The 13140-nt window shown below is 38.4% G+C and overlaps 1 protein-coding gene across 1 annotated transcript in view; it reads right to left on the minus strand.

Moving 5' to 3' along the window:
- The window catches only part of SPPL3 (signal peptide peptidase like 3), a 143539-nt gene that overhangs the window by 19380 nt on the left and 111019 nt on the right, over positions 1-13140 (minus strand). The window contains exons 3-5 of the mRNA XM_008004970.3: positions 8409-8497; positions 1490-1609; positions 671-749 (exon numbers count right to left, since the gene is read on the minus strand). Of these exons, the coding sequence (XP_008003161.3) occupies positions 671-749; positions 1490-1609; positions 8409-8497 (288 nt within the window). The remainder of the gene's footprint in view (positions 1-670; positions 750-1489; positions 1610-8408; positions 8498-13140) is intronic.

Consider the following 13140-nt stretch of genomic DNA (forward strand, 5'->3'; position numbering starts at 1 on the left):
TTGAAGTGACAATATCGACCTCTGGAAAAGCTAGTAAGTATGGAGGAAATTCTGTTCTTATGAGGAAAACAAAATGAAGAAATGCCAACAATTCAACTCATTTACCAAAGATGGTATTATCTATTTAGAAGATGGTAAAACTTTTTGTTATCACTAATTCCTGGGAACATCAGCTACCACCAGTGACTGGTTTCCTAAGTGCGTTCAGCATCTCTATTAGCACAGAATTTTGTTTCTGTGCAGCAATGAGTTTGAGTTAAAGTGTGAATACTAGGATTAAATGCAAGTAGGTAGCATATCCAGGCCACCGAAGACCAAAGGCAAAGAAGAATGTTTGAGTTCAACCACTATTCTCATATTTCATCAACTCACAGTAAAGGAATGAAAGCACTGTTTCAAAAGAAAACTGCTCATCTTTCAAAGATCTAAGTAGGAAGCACATTACAATGATTCAGACTTCCTAAGTTTTGTTTGTATTTCCTCTGACATGAGAAGGTACAAAAGGAAGTACTAGCTTCTGGTTTCAAAGATCAAATGTCTCACTTCCCGGTCTTCTGGCATTTCTGTGCTTCAGCCAATACCAGAAATTGAGACTCCTAATAATGCTATCAAATATGACAGAAAAATATATACAAGTTTATAATTTAAGAGGAAAGTCCCAATTCCTTACTTGTTCTGAGGTGAGCAGGGTCTTGTTAAATACTGGCACATCGGGAGGAGAAGAAAAGCAAAAGCTATCGTTGCAAGAACTAGAGAAAGAAAAGGTATAATTTTTTTAAACAACTAGAAGAAAAATGGCACGACTTATAGAAATTTCATTCCCCAAAACACTAGACAAGTGGATACAGTTAATTGACTAGAGAAGAAAAATATCTTCCTTTAATACTGAACAAAAAACCTCTTCAATAAAAAAAAGTACCTGATTTGAAGTAGGGGAAAGCATAGGTAAGTTTTCTAAAAGATAAACAGCAGCAGGCCATGGGATGACCTCCTAACAAGTCTTGCAGCATTTTGATGATTTTTTTTTTTTCCTAAACATTTCCATCAATTCTTAGCTTGAAAACACATCAAAGAGCTGACAGTCCAATCACTTTGATTAGCTATCCATGTTTCTACCTGCAAGAATGTGGGTAGAGGCTGACAATGATCTCTATGCCAAGCTCAACCGTCTGGTAAACTACTAGTGATCTAGAAAAGGCGCCACAGCCAAAGCAGAGCAATATCGCTCTGGTGTGATAAAATTCCTGCATTTTCACATCTCCAGCCTTTCTTTGAAATTGTGTGGGCAGGTCTCAACAGATGATGTGGATCAAGTGGTTCAAGAAGGAGTTGGGGAAGGGCGGCACGGTTGAGAGGGAAGAGATGAAGCCAAGATTTATGAAGAAAAACTTACATGACATGGTATGTAAATCTTAATTTTTGAACAGTGATAAAGGTGAAAAATTTTCCTTTTAGTATGTTAAGACTAGACAGAGAAACTCATATTTACCTGCCGTACATATTGTAAAAACTACTTGAACTGAGTCAAAGAAGAAGAACATTACTAAAAGAGAGACAGATGCTCCAATCGGAAGGAACAGAGCCTGGGTAGAGTCAATTGTTTGGATGCCTGAAAGAGAAAAACAGACAGATTAATAACTTATTATGCAATAGGCACTGTGCCTATGTACTTCATATACATTAACTTGCAAAAATGCAGACAGTTCTAGGGATTATATGTAAAACATGGATTATCCAGGCCCTACGAGTCTTTCTTTCCTAACGAGATTAGAGCTCCTTGTTCTCTTCACGGTGCTTTCATTACAGTAGACGTTCAAGAATATTTGTTGAAGTGAACTACTACCTCCTGGTGTTAACCATCTGGATGACAGGATCCAAACCACCACCAAGAACAAAAAAGAGGTAGTAAAAACCCAGATTAGTCAATTTGAGTAAATCTGTGGTCTTGCACATAGGTTTGGTAAAAGAGGTGGTTTAAACCCATTGACTAAAAGGACTTCTCATCACCTGTGGGTTTAATGTACTCATTTTCACGCTTTCCAATTGTTGCTAATAGTTGAGAACTGACTAGGCTGATAGGGGTAGAGGAGGACAACAAGCCATAGCTGAAAACAGCAAATGAGAAAAATTTTATTTGGCCAGATGTGGTAGCTGAAGCCTGTAATCCCAGGATTTTGGGAGGCTGAAGTGGAAGGATGGCTTGGGACCAGGAGTTCAAGACCAGCCTGGGCAACACAGTGAGACCCCTGTATCTATCTATTAATATTTACCAAAAAAAAAAAAAAATTATTTTATGGGAACATTTTAAGGTACCAGAACAGGAGATGAATGGGGGAAAATAATCTCTTGGGCTAGAGTAGGATTTAGCAAAGGGGTTCTCAAATTCTTGGCTTCCCATTAGAGTTTTTAAAAAATTACAGGCCGGGCGCGATGGCTCACGCCTGTAATCCCAGCACTTTGGGAGGCCCGAGGCAGATCACGGGGTCAGGAGATTAAGACCATCCTGTGAATGGTGAAACCCTGTCTCTACTAAAAATACAAAAAATTAGCTGGGTGTGGTGGTGGGCGCCTGTAGTCCCAGCTACTTGGGAGGCTGAGGTGGGAGAATGGCGTGAACCTGGGAGGTGGAGCTTGCAGTGAGCCGAGATCGCGCCACTGCACTCCAGCCTGGATGACAGAGCGAGACTCCATCTCCAGGGGAAAAAAAAAAAAAGTCCAAACCCAGAAAAATTAAATGAAATCACAGGGGTTAGGCCCAGCTAAAAACTCCTCACAAAACTGTATTTTGCATCTAGAATTGAGAACCATTAATAGAGTATTTTTGGTAGAGAAGAAAAACATGGCAAACTCTAATAACCACTGAACGAAAAAAAAATTACCAGTTTTATCTTGCCCCACTTCCAAATGAACTCTATTGAGATGTCATAAAGAAAAGTGCACAAAAGGAATCAAAGAAATCTTCATATGATCTATAATAATGAAATAATAGAAGAAAAAGGCTGGGTGCAGTGGCTCATGCCTGTAATCCCAGCACTTTGAGAGGCTAAGGCAGGAGGATCACTTGAGGCCAGGAGTTTAAGACCAGCCTAGGCAAAATAAGGAGACCCTATCTCTACAGAAAAAAAAAAAAAAAAAAAAAAAATTAGGCATGGTATCTTGAGCCTGTAGTTCCAGCTACTTGGGAGGCTGATGTGGGAGGCTCACTTGAGCTCAGGAGTCAAAGGCAAAAAAAAAAAAAAAAGTCTCTTCATTATATTAAGGCTACAAATAAAATATGTAACCAGGATAAACATAGCAAGACACAAAGGGTTGCAATGATCAACAAAATTTCTCTTAGGTATTTAAATTTGCCTGTCCCAAAAAGAGCTATTTAGGGTTTTTGATTAACTATATCTATAAAACAAAATTGCTTCTCAGGGACTAGGTAGATGAGTGAAGTAATTCACTTAGGAATAGGGCAGTTCAATTTAGGAAAATTCAACTAAGTGCCATGACAAACACAAATTATCTTGGAAGCAGTCTGTCCTGACTCTAGTCAAATCCATCCAGTTTGGCCCATGGATCACTTTGGGAAGTGTATCCATTAGACAAAACTCTATGAAATCTCTAACTAAATTTTACCTAAATAGTTTTTAAATATAAGTGCTCTACAGTAGTTCAAAGAACTGCTAGAGGAAGATACAGATTTTCAGTGCCTTTCACTACATAAAATAATGGTTTCTCAAATAAATAACCGTTTATCATAGCAACAAAGCATCACACAGTCTACAGATCATACTGGTTCAAAGTATGATCAGAAAATTAAATGACTAGCTACAATAAATACTACAGTGGTGAGGTATCTAAGAGATGCATTTGTTTATAATAAAGCTAAATTTTAAAAGTTCAGTCTGCAATTAAATGCAAAATTGAATACAAAGGACCTCTCTGGAATATTAGAATGCACAGATTTTTTTTTTTTTTTCAACCACAGATTTTTGAACCAGGAGGCAATGTCACAGGGCAAGCAAAGTGCCTTCAGTTCCTGACAATATGCTACCTAAAACAATGTCCATGACTTCAGTACTGCATCTCCTAAAGTTCTGGAGATAAAGGTATTGAAGGGGAAGGAGGTAATTAATTAGAAATTTTAGTCAAACTCCAGTGACCTAAAAACAAAGCAAAACTGAGCAAAGCAAAAACAGAGTAGCCACAATTGGGAGGACATACGCAAGTGCAGTTGCATTATCTTTAAGGCAAAAATCAACCTAGATATAGGCTTGGTAATGGAATTAAAAATTTTGTACAGCAACATTATTTTTAACATTCAATGAACATGGCTACAGGCTAAATGCATGTCTGGTATGGAATAGACACTGAGCAATAAACCAGTAACTGTTAAGAAAATTACTGATTTTGCACCTCCCTGTAAGAAGGATGCTTTTGACTATTTGCTGAACACTTATTATATATATAGTAAGCAACAGGAGGGATTAAAAGAAAGTCATTTCCAGATCTCATGAAGTTTACAATCTAAGCAGGGAGATTAAAATGTGTATCTCTACTAAAGATGAGAATCCCAACTATAAATCTCCATCAATCTCTATAACTCAAATAAATTATAACTGCAGTTTAGTAAAAGACTTGAAGATGTCAGATAATTGGGCAGGGGTGTTCATGGCTTCTTTTTAAAATTACACTTAATACTACTTAAATGAAGGACTGATGTGCCACGGGAAAATAAATTTCTATATTGGCTTCTTGGGGGCAGATACAGAAGTCAGAACAAGGTCAGGGGAAAACAGAGGACCTGGAGGGAACTCCTGCCCTCCACCCCCATTCCTGTCACTTTCTTTCTAACCTTTTTTATTGTGAAGCATCACACACAGAAAAGCACAAAAATGTAGAGTTCAGTGAATTATTACATATTTAATACAATTCAAGTCAAGAAACAAACCAACCCTAGAAATCTTCCTTTGTGTCCCTCTCAATCACTACTCTCTCCCTCTCCCTCTCTCTCTCTCATTCTCCTGAAGGGAACTGCTATCCTGGATTATGGCACATATTTTCCACCCAAGCATGCAATTCCTTAAATACTATTTTGCTTGTTTCCTAAATTTTATATACACTGAGTTATGTAGTTAATTTTTTGTGTCTGGCTTCTTTCACTCAATGTTATTTGTGAGAATCATCCATGCTGTTTTATGTAGCTATAGAAGTTCACTTGTTTTCACTGTATGAATACAGTAAAATTTATTTATCCATTCTATGGCTGACATTTGGATTGTTTCCAATTTTTTGGTTATTACAAACAATGCTGCTCTAGGCACTCTTGCACGACTTGATGCACATGTGATTGTATTTGTTGCATATATAACTAGGAGTGACACTGCGGGGTCCAAGAGTGTTTACACTGTCACCTTTAGTAGGTAACATCAAACTGCCTTCCAAAGTGACCATACTAACGCATGCTCTCCAATAATGCGAGAGGGTTCTTTGTTGTTGCTGTGCATCCTCATCGACACTGGGAATAGTCAAGGTTTTTAATTTTAGCTATTCTGGTGGTGGGCACGTAGTGCTCTTTCATTACTATCTTCACTTTTTCACTTTTACTTTTCTGCTTTCTAATGAGTTGAGTGCCATAGTTCCTGGCAGGCCTGATCAACTCTTCGTCTTACTTCCATGTGTTTCGAGTTGCCCAGATAGGTGGAACATTATTATAATCCGAAGTAATAATTACCCAGTCTTTTGGTCAAATACCCTAGGGCACCCTGCAGGGAGAAACATTCAATTACAAAGAGATTTCTCCATTTTTAAGTTCTGATTTTTTGGGGCATGAGTCACATGGCCCATCTAACCCTCTGTCGAGTCTCACTTAATGCTTCTCCTTCTTCTAGCTCCTATTATAATTAAGGACAGTAGAATCATTTCTGACATATTCAAAGCTAGTAATCATAGAGTAACCCTTCACCCCTATACCCCACCAATGATGCTGGTTACACCTACAACTTTTCCTACTCTCCTGTCTCTACAAATTCCTTGTTTCTTATTATTTTGGGAGTTGGCAGCTACAGTCTTTTAAAAACTTCTATCTGATTACTGTCTCCTTCTATCAGTCTGAAACACTCTTGACAAAAATCTTAACAGTAAATTTATACTTTCTTTTTCTTAAAACCTTCTCCCCAATTGTTCTACACTGTTAATCATTCAGGACTTCCATCCCCTTAGCAACTACAAACTCTGTTTCTCTGTCCATCTTTCTATTATTTATTTGATGCTTGATAAATGCAGTCTGTTTTCCATGCCATCCTTTCGATCTGTAATAATATTATATTCCATAATCAAATACTGGTTGGCCATCTTTGTAATGGCTTCTTCATTATGTTCTTCTTTGAGGAAGTGAATTTTGCATTCTATGCTAATCTGTCCTTATCCCATTGGTATCCACTGCTCAAAGCAGGCACTGAAGAAATGTTGTCAAGGATAATTTAATACAACATAGCTGGCAGAGTTAAGAAAAAGACCATTTAGGCTGGGTGCAGTGGCTCATGCCTGTAATCCCAGCACGTTGGGAGGCCAAGGTAGGCGGATCATTTGAGATCAGGAGTTCGAGACCAGCCTGGCTAACACTGCGAAACCCCATTTCTACTAAAAATACAAAAATTAGCCAGGCATGGTGGCAGGTGCCTGTAATCCCAGCTACTCAGGGGCTGAGGCTGGAGAATTGCTTGAACCCAGGTGGCAGAGGTTGCAGTGAGCTGAGATTGCGTTGTTGCACTCCAGCCTGAATGACAGAGCAAGACTCCATCTTAAAAAAAAAAGGGGAGCTATATTACCAGGTAACTTCTTTCCAGTGTACAGACTGATACAGCCACTTCTTGTTTTTGGGATTAAACTTAGACGTAATAATATAGGTAGATTTTCTGTGATGCAACGTACAGCAGATTTATAATCTGGTTTAAAAACATCACTTGCATATGTGCTATATATAATACGGGACTTTTAAAAAGAGTTTCAGGAGTATAAAGTGATTTGGCTTAACACATTGATAGAAGGTAAGCTGCTATGTAATAATTTAATCTAAAAATCAGATTTTACACTGGGTTTTATGTGGTTCCTAGCACTGGTAATAACTACTGGTATGGAATTTTATATCATACAAGGATCCATGTCATAAATTTAAGAAAAGACTCATTATATTTAAATAATTCTACTTACCATCTTTACCATGCCCACTTTGGCACTACCAGGGACAATGAAACACATGTGACTCGGCCTCTGCCCGGTGAAAACCGGGCAAATACAACTTGGTTGACAGTGCACTATAGTAACTACAGAAACTAAGATACATAATAAATGATCTCTTTTCAATTTAACATCCATGGTCCTCCAATCAATATTTGATCTACCTTTTTATTAGATCTCTAGCATTTCCTCTCTCTTAGGTGGCACCCTTACCCAGTCCTACAGGTCGTGATCTCTGTGCCTGTTATTATATGCTCCCCTAACCTGAAAAGACGACTTCTCCACCTATCCACATTCACTAAGTCAAACCCACCTTCTGTTGTAAAGAAACCTTATCTGACCCGTTGCTGCTCACCTGACTTGCCCATCTCTTTATTCTCCTTCTACATGGATGTCAAAATGATTTCATCTGTAGAGTTTCCTCTGATAACAGCTGTATGTGGGGGATTCTGAGGCTATGGTAAGGGTCACTGAAAAAAGGTACTTGCCCCATATATAGGAGGTGAAGAGGTATTTGCCATCTCTATCTTGGCACTTTTTTTTTTTTGAGATGGAGTTTCGCTCTTGTTGCCCAGGCTGGAGTGCAATGGCACGATGTCGACTCACTGCAACCTCCGCCTCCCGGGTTCAAGCAATTCTCCTGCCTCAGCCTCAGAAGTAGCTGGAATTAGAGGCATGCGCCACCACACCCGGCTGATTTTGTATTTTTGAGACGAGGTTTCTTCATGTTGGTCAGGCTGATCTTGAACTCCCAGCCTCAAGTGATCCGCCTGCCTTGGCCTCCCAAAGTGCTGGGATTACAGGCGTGAAACACTGCGCCTGGGTATCTTGGCACTTTTTAAAAAACATATTGGCAATAATTTCTCTTGTACTTTTGCATCTTTCAAAAGATCTAACAGAATGTTGAGTACACGGCAGATCTCAATCTCAATATAAATATATTAATATTATCAAATCAAGTCACTTCAAATTCAAATCTTTCCATAATAAACATCAGACATTTTTATTAATACTATTGAGGTACAATTACATACCATAAAATTCACTCATTTTAAGTATAATTCGATGATTTTTTTATACCAATCATAAATCCTTGAACCCAGTAAATTATTAACTGGAGGTACAGAAATAGCCAAATTAAGAAAACTACATGCATAGAAGTTAATTGACATAAAATATCTTACTATTATTGGTGCTGTTGCCATTGAAAGACCCAGAAGAACTATTACTGTCTTTCTCCTTATCTTGATTTTCAAAGTCCATATTAAGGGACCTGTGGAAAAAAATTTTGTAGTTAAGTTGTAGTTTTGCTTACAAAAGAAGCAGGTCAGAAAAGTCATAATATGACAATATTTTTAAATGCCAAGGAATTAGGAAAGAAAAGAAGGTCTCTTTTGAACAACTCTGAAAAATACCTCGACACATTTTAAAAAACATCTTCAGTCCTTCCAATGTGTCAGTTCAAGAGTTTTCCTGACTGCAGATGAAAGCATTCCAAGGCAGCTGAACCCTCCATCCTACCTCTGAGCATATAATATCCTTAATTACTTATGATAAAAACCTAGAAGCAGAAATGTCAAAGGGCAAGCACATTTTGAGACTTTTACATACCACACAACTGTCTGCAAAAAGGCTGCATCAATTTACTCTCTCATCAGTGTATGAGAGCCCTCATTTCCCTATATCCTGTCAGCTGCAATTCAACAACAAAACAAATTTGAGCTGTTCTAGGTACTGGAGGGACAATAAATAGCAAACACATGACTGGATTTTATATTCAAGGGGGGAGACATAATAGACCAGAAAAATAAGTTCAATACATAGTGTGTTAATGGCAGGTGCTAAGGACGAAAAGTAGGAAATGCAGGACTTAGGGTTTGAAATTTTAGACAGGATGGACAGGAAGGCCTCAGTGACAATGACTTCAGAGTCGAGACCTGAAGGAAGTAGTCACTGTCAATCCGGGAAACTAAAAATGACATGCCATTGTTCCTTAACCAGTGAACAATGTTGTGTACAAAAGCTTGCTCATTTATTTCTTTTTTTGCGAACTATCTATTCAAGTCCTTAGCTAATTTTCCACTAGTGTTTTCCTGTAAAGAAGGGGTTTGTGGGCCGGGCGCAGTGGCTCATGCCTCTAATCCCACCACTTTGGGAGCCTGAGGTGGGTGGATCACAAGTTCAGAAGATAGAGACCATCCTGGCCAACATGGTGAAACCCTGTCTCTACTAAAAATACATACATTAGCTGGGCATGGTGGTGCACGCCTGTAGTTCCAGCTACTTGGGAGGCTGAGGCAGGAGAATTGCTTGACCCTGGAAGGCAGAGGTTGCAGTGAGCCGAGATTGTGCCACTGCACTCTAGCCTGGCGACAGAGCGAGACTCTGTCTCAAAAAAAGGGGGGGGAGGGGTTGTGTGTGTTTGTCCAAAAGAACTTTCTGTTATGATGGTCTTTATCTGCACTGACAAGTGCTGTGGACATTAGCCACATTATGTGCTCACTGAAATGTGGCTGGTAGGACAGAGGAACTGACTTCTAAAACTACACAACTTTTAGATAAAAACACACGGTCAATCTTTGTGACCTTGGATTTGGAGTGGATTCTTAGATATGATGCCAAAAACACGAGTAAAAAACAGAGAAAAACTTAAAAACTTATGTGCTTCAAAGGATACTATCAAAAAAGTCAAAAGACAACCCATAGGATGGGAGAAAATCTTTGCAAATCATATATCTGATAAGGGACTTGTGTCTAGGAAATATAAAGAACTCTTACACCTCAATAATAAGAAGGACATCCTGATTTTAAAATGAACAAAGGATCTGAAGAGACATTTCTTCAAAGAAGACACACAAATAGCCAATGAGGCCATGAAAAGATGTTCAACACCATCAGTCATCAGGGAAATACAAATCAAAACCATGAGAAACTGGCTGGGAGCAGTGTGCTCATCATGCCTGGAATCCCAGCACTTTGCGGCTGAGGCAAGAAGAGGATCACTTGAGACCCCTGTGGGCAACACAGTGAGACCTTATCTCTATAAAAAATAAAAGAATTAGCTGGATGTGGTGGCATGTGCCTACAGTCTCAGCTACTCTGGTAGGAGATAACTTGAGCCCAGGAGGTGAAGGCTGATGGCGGCACTGCACTCCAGCCTGAGCAACAAAGTGAGACACTGTCTCCTGAAAACAAAACAAAACAAAACAAAAAAACTACCATGAGAAACCACTTCCCACATAACAAGATGGCTATAGTAAAAAAGTCAGATAACTAACTGTTGGCAAGGACACAAGGATGTAAAACTGGAACCTTCATACACTACTAGTGGGAATGTGAACTGGTGCAGATACTCTGGAAAACAGTCTAACCACGTTGACACCCTGAACTAAGAATTCCAATCTCCAGAACTCTGAAAAAACACATTTGTTGTTTAAGCCCCAGTCTATGGGTATTTCATGGCAGCCTGGGCTAATGCAGATCAGATTTCATACTTGAATCCTTTTACATGTATTGAGATTTGTTTCAAGTCCCCATATATGGTCTGTATTAGTAAATATTCCACATACACTTGAGAACAGCATGTGTTCTGTTGTTGGACGAAATGTTCTATAAATGCCAATCAGGTCAAATTGATTAAGAGTATTGTTGAAATCCACTGTATCTTTGATTTTCTGCCTACTTATTCTATCAATTATTGAGAGTGGTACCGAAATCTTCAGCTATATTTGTGGATTTATTTCTCCTTGGAGTTCTCTCAGTTTTTGCTTCATGTATTTTGAAGATCTTTTATTAGATACATAAACATTTATGATTGTTACATTCTCTTGCTTAATTGACCCCTCTGTCATTACAAAATAACCTTCTTGTCTGTGGCAGTATTCTTTACTCTGAAAGCTGCTTTGTCTTATATTAATACAGCCATTCCAGCTTTCTGTAGATGAGTATAAGCAGTGCGTATCTTTTCCCAACCTTTTACTTAAAAAAAAAAAAAAATTAAAAAAATTTTAACCACTAGACAACGGGGATTAACCTTTTTAGGCTTTATATTTATAGTGTGCTTCTTGTAAGCAACATATATTTGGATCTTGCTTTTTTATTCAATCTCACAATTCCTGTTTTACTTATTTTTACTTTTTTTAGACAGAGTCTCACTCTGTCACCCAGGCTGGAGTGCAGTGGCATGGTCTTGGCTCACTGCAACCTCCACCTCCCGGGTTCAAGCAATTCTCCTGCCTCAGCCTCCCAAGTAGCTGGGACTACAGGCACATGCCACCATACCCCACTAATTTTTATATTTTTAGTAGAGACGGGGTCTCACTATGTTCGCCAGGCTGGTCTTGAACTCCTGACCTCATGATTTGCCTGCCTTGGCCTCCCAAAGTGCTGGGATTAGAGGTGTGAGCCACCACACCTGGACAACTGCTGTTTTAAAGAGGTGTGTAGACCAATTTCATTGAATGTGATTAGTGATACAATTAGGTTTGAGACTATCATTTTCAAACCTCAAAATAGTTTGAGACTATTTGTTTCCTACTTGTCTTATTTCCCCTTAACCTGACTTCGTTTGGATTAATATAGTATTTTTAATGATCCAATTTGATCTCCTTTGTTGTCCTATGAGCTGTAACTCTTTGCTCTTTTAGTGGCTGCTGTAGAGTTTATAGTATATATCTTTGATACAGTCTACCTTCCACTTACATTATAACATTCATGTATAGTATAAACAGCTTACAACAGTTTATATTTCCTTCCCTCAACCTTTGTGCTACTGTGGCCATGCATTTAACTCTTACATGTTATCTTATAAACCTCACAATATATTATTTTTATGTCATCAATTTTCATTCATTCATTCATTCATTCATTCATTCATTCATTCATTCATTCATTCATTGTCTCACTATGTTGCCCAGGCTGGTCTCAAACATCTGGGCTTGAGCAATCAATCCTATTTCAACCTGCCAAGTAGCTGGGATTACAGGCACATACCACTGTGCCCAGCTCCAGTCAATTATCTTTTACACAGCTGTAAATAAGAAAAAAACTTTTATTGATGCATTTTCATTTCTGGTGATCTTAACTCCCTTGGGCAAATACAGATTGACAGCTGGCACCATTTTCGCTCTGCTCAAAAGACTTCCTTTAACATTTTTTTGGTGTAAGACGGCTGGTGATGTGATGATGACTTTCAGGTAGTGTATGGTGTGTCAGAAAACATCTTCACTTTGCCTTCATTTTTAAAAGATATTTTAGCTATAGAATTTTACAGTGAGTTTTTTCTTCCTGTACTTTAAAGCTACTGTTAACACTGACTTTTCACTTGTATTTTCAAATCTGACATCATCCTCATCTTTTCTCCTCTATACCTAACATGCTTTTTTGCCCCCTCTGGCTGCCTTGAGGATTTTTTTTCACAGCTCATTTTGAGCTACTGATTATGTATCTTGGTGTAGTTTTCTTCATGTTTTTTGTGCTTGGGGTTCATTAAGCTTTTTGAATCTGCAGATTATAGTTATCATCAAATTTAGAAAAAACCTGGCCATTATTTCTTCATGTATTATTCTGTCCCTCCCTTTCTTCTCCTCCTTCAGGGACTCCATTACCCATATAGCAGGCCACTGGAGGTTTCTCTCTAATGTTCAATGATATCTCCATTATGCTCTTTTCATGTTTAAAAAATTATTCTTTTCTGTACTTCATTTTGGATAATTTCTACTGCTGTGCCTTCAAGTTCACTAATCTTTTCTTCTGCAATGTCTAATTGCTGTTATTCCCATCCAGTGTATTTTTCATCTCAGACATTGTTGTCTTGATTTCTGAAAGTTTGATTTGGTTCTTCTTTATAATCTCCACGTATTGGCCAGGCGCAGTGGTTCATGACTGTAATCTCAGCACTTTGGGAGGCTGAGGTGG

This window comes from Chlorocebus sabaeus, chromosome 11 (assembly GCF_047675955.1).
Source record: "Chlorocebus sabaeus isolate Y175 chromosome 11, mChlSab1.0.hap1, whole genome shotgun sequence".
Classification (NCBI taxonomy): domain Eukaryota; kingdom Metazoa; phylum Chordata; class Mammalia; order Primates; family Cercopithecidae; genus Chlorocebus; species Chlorocebus sabaeus.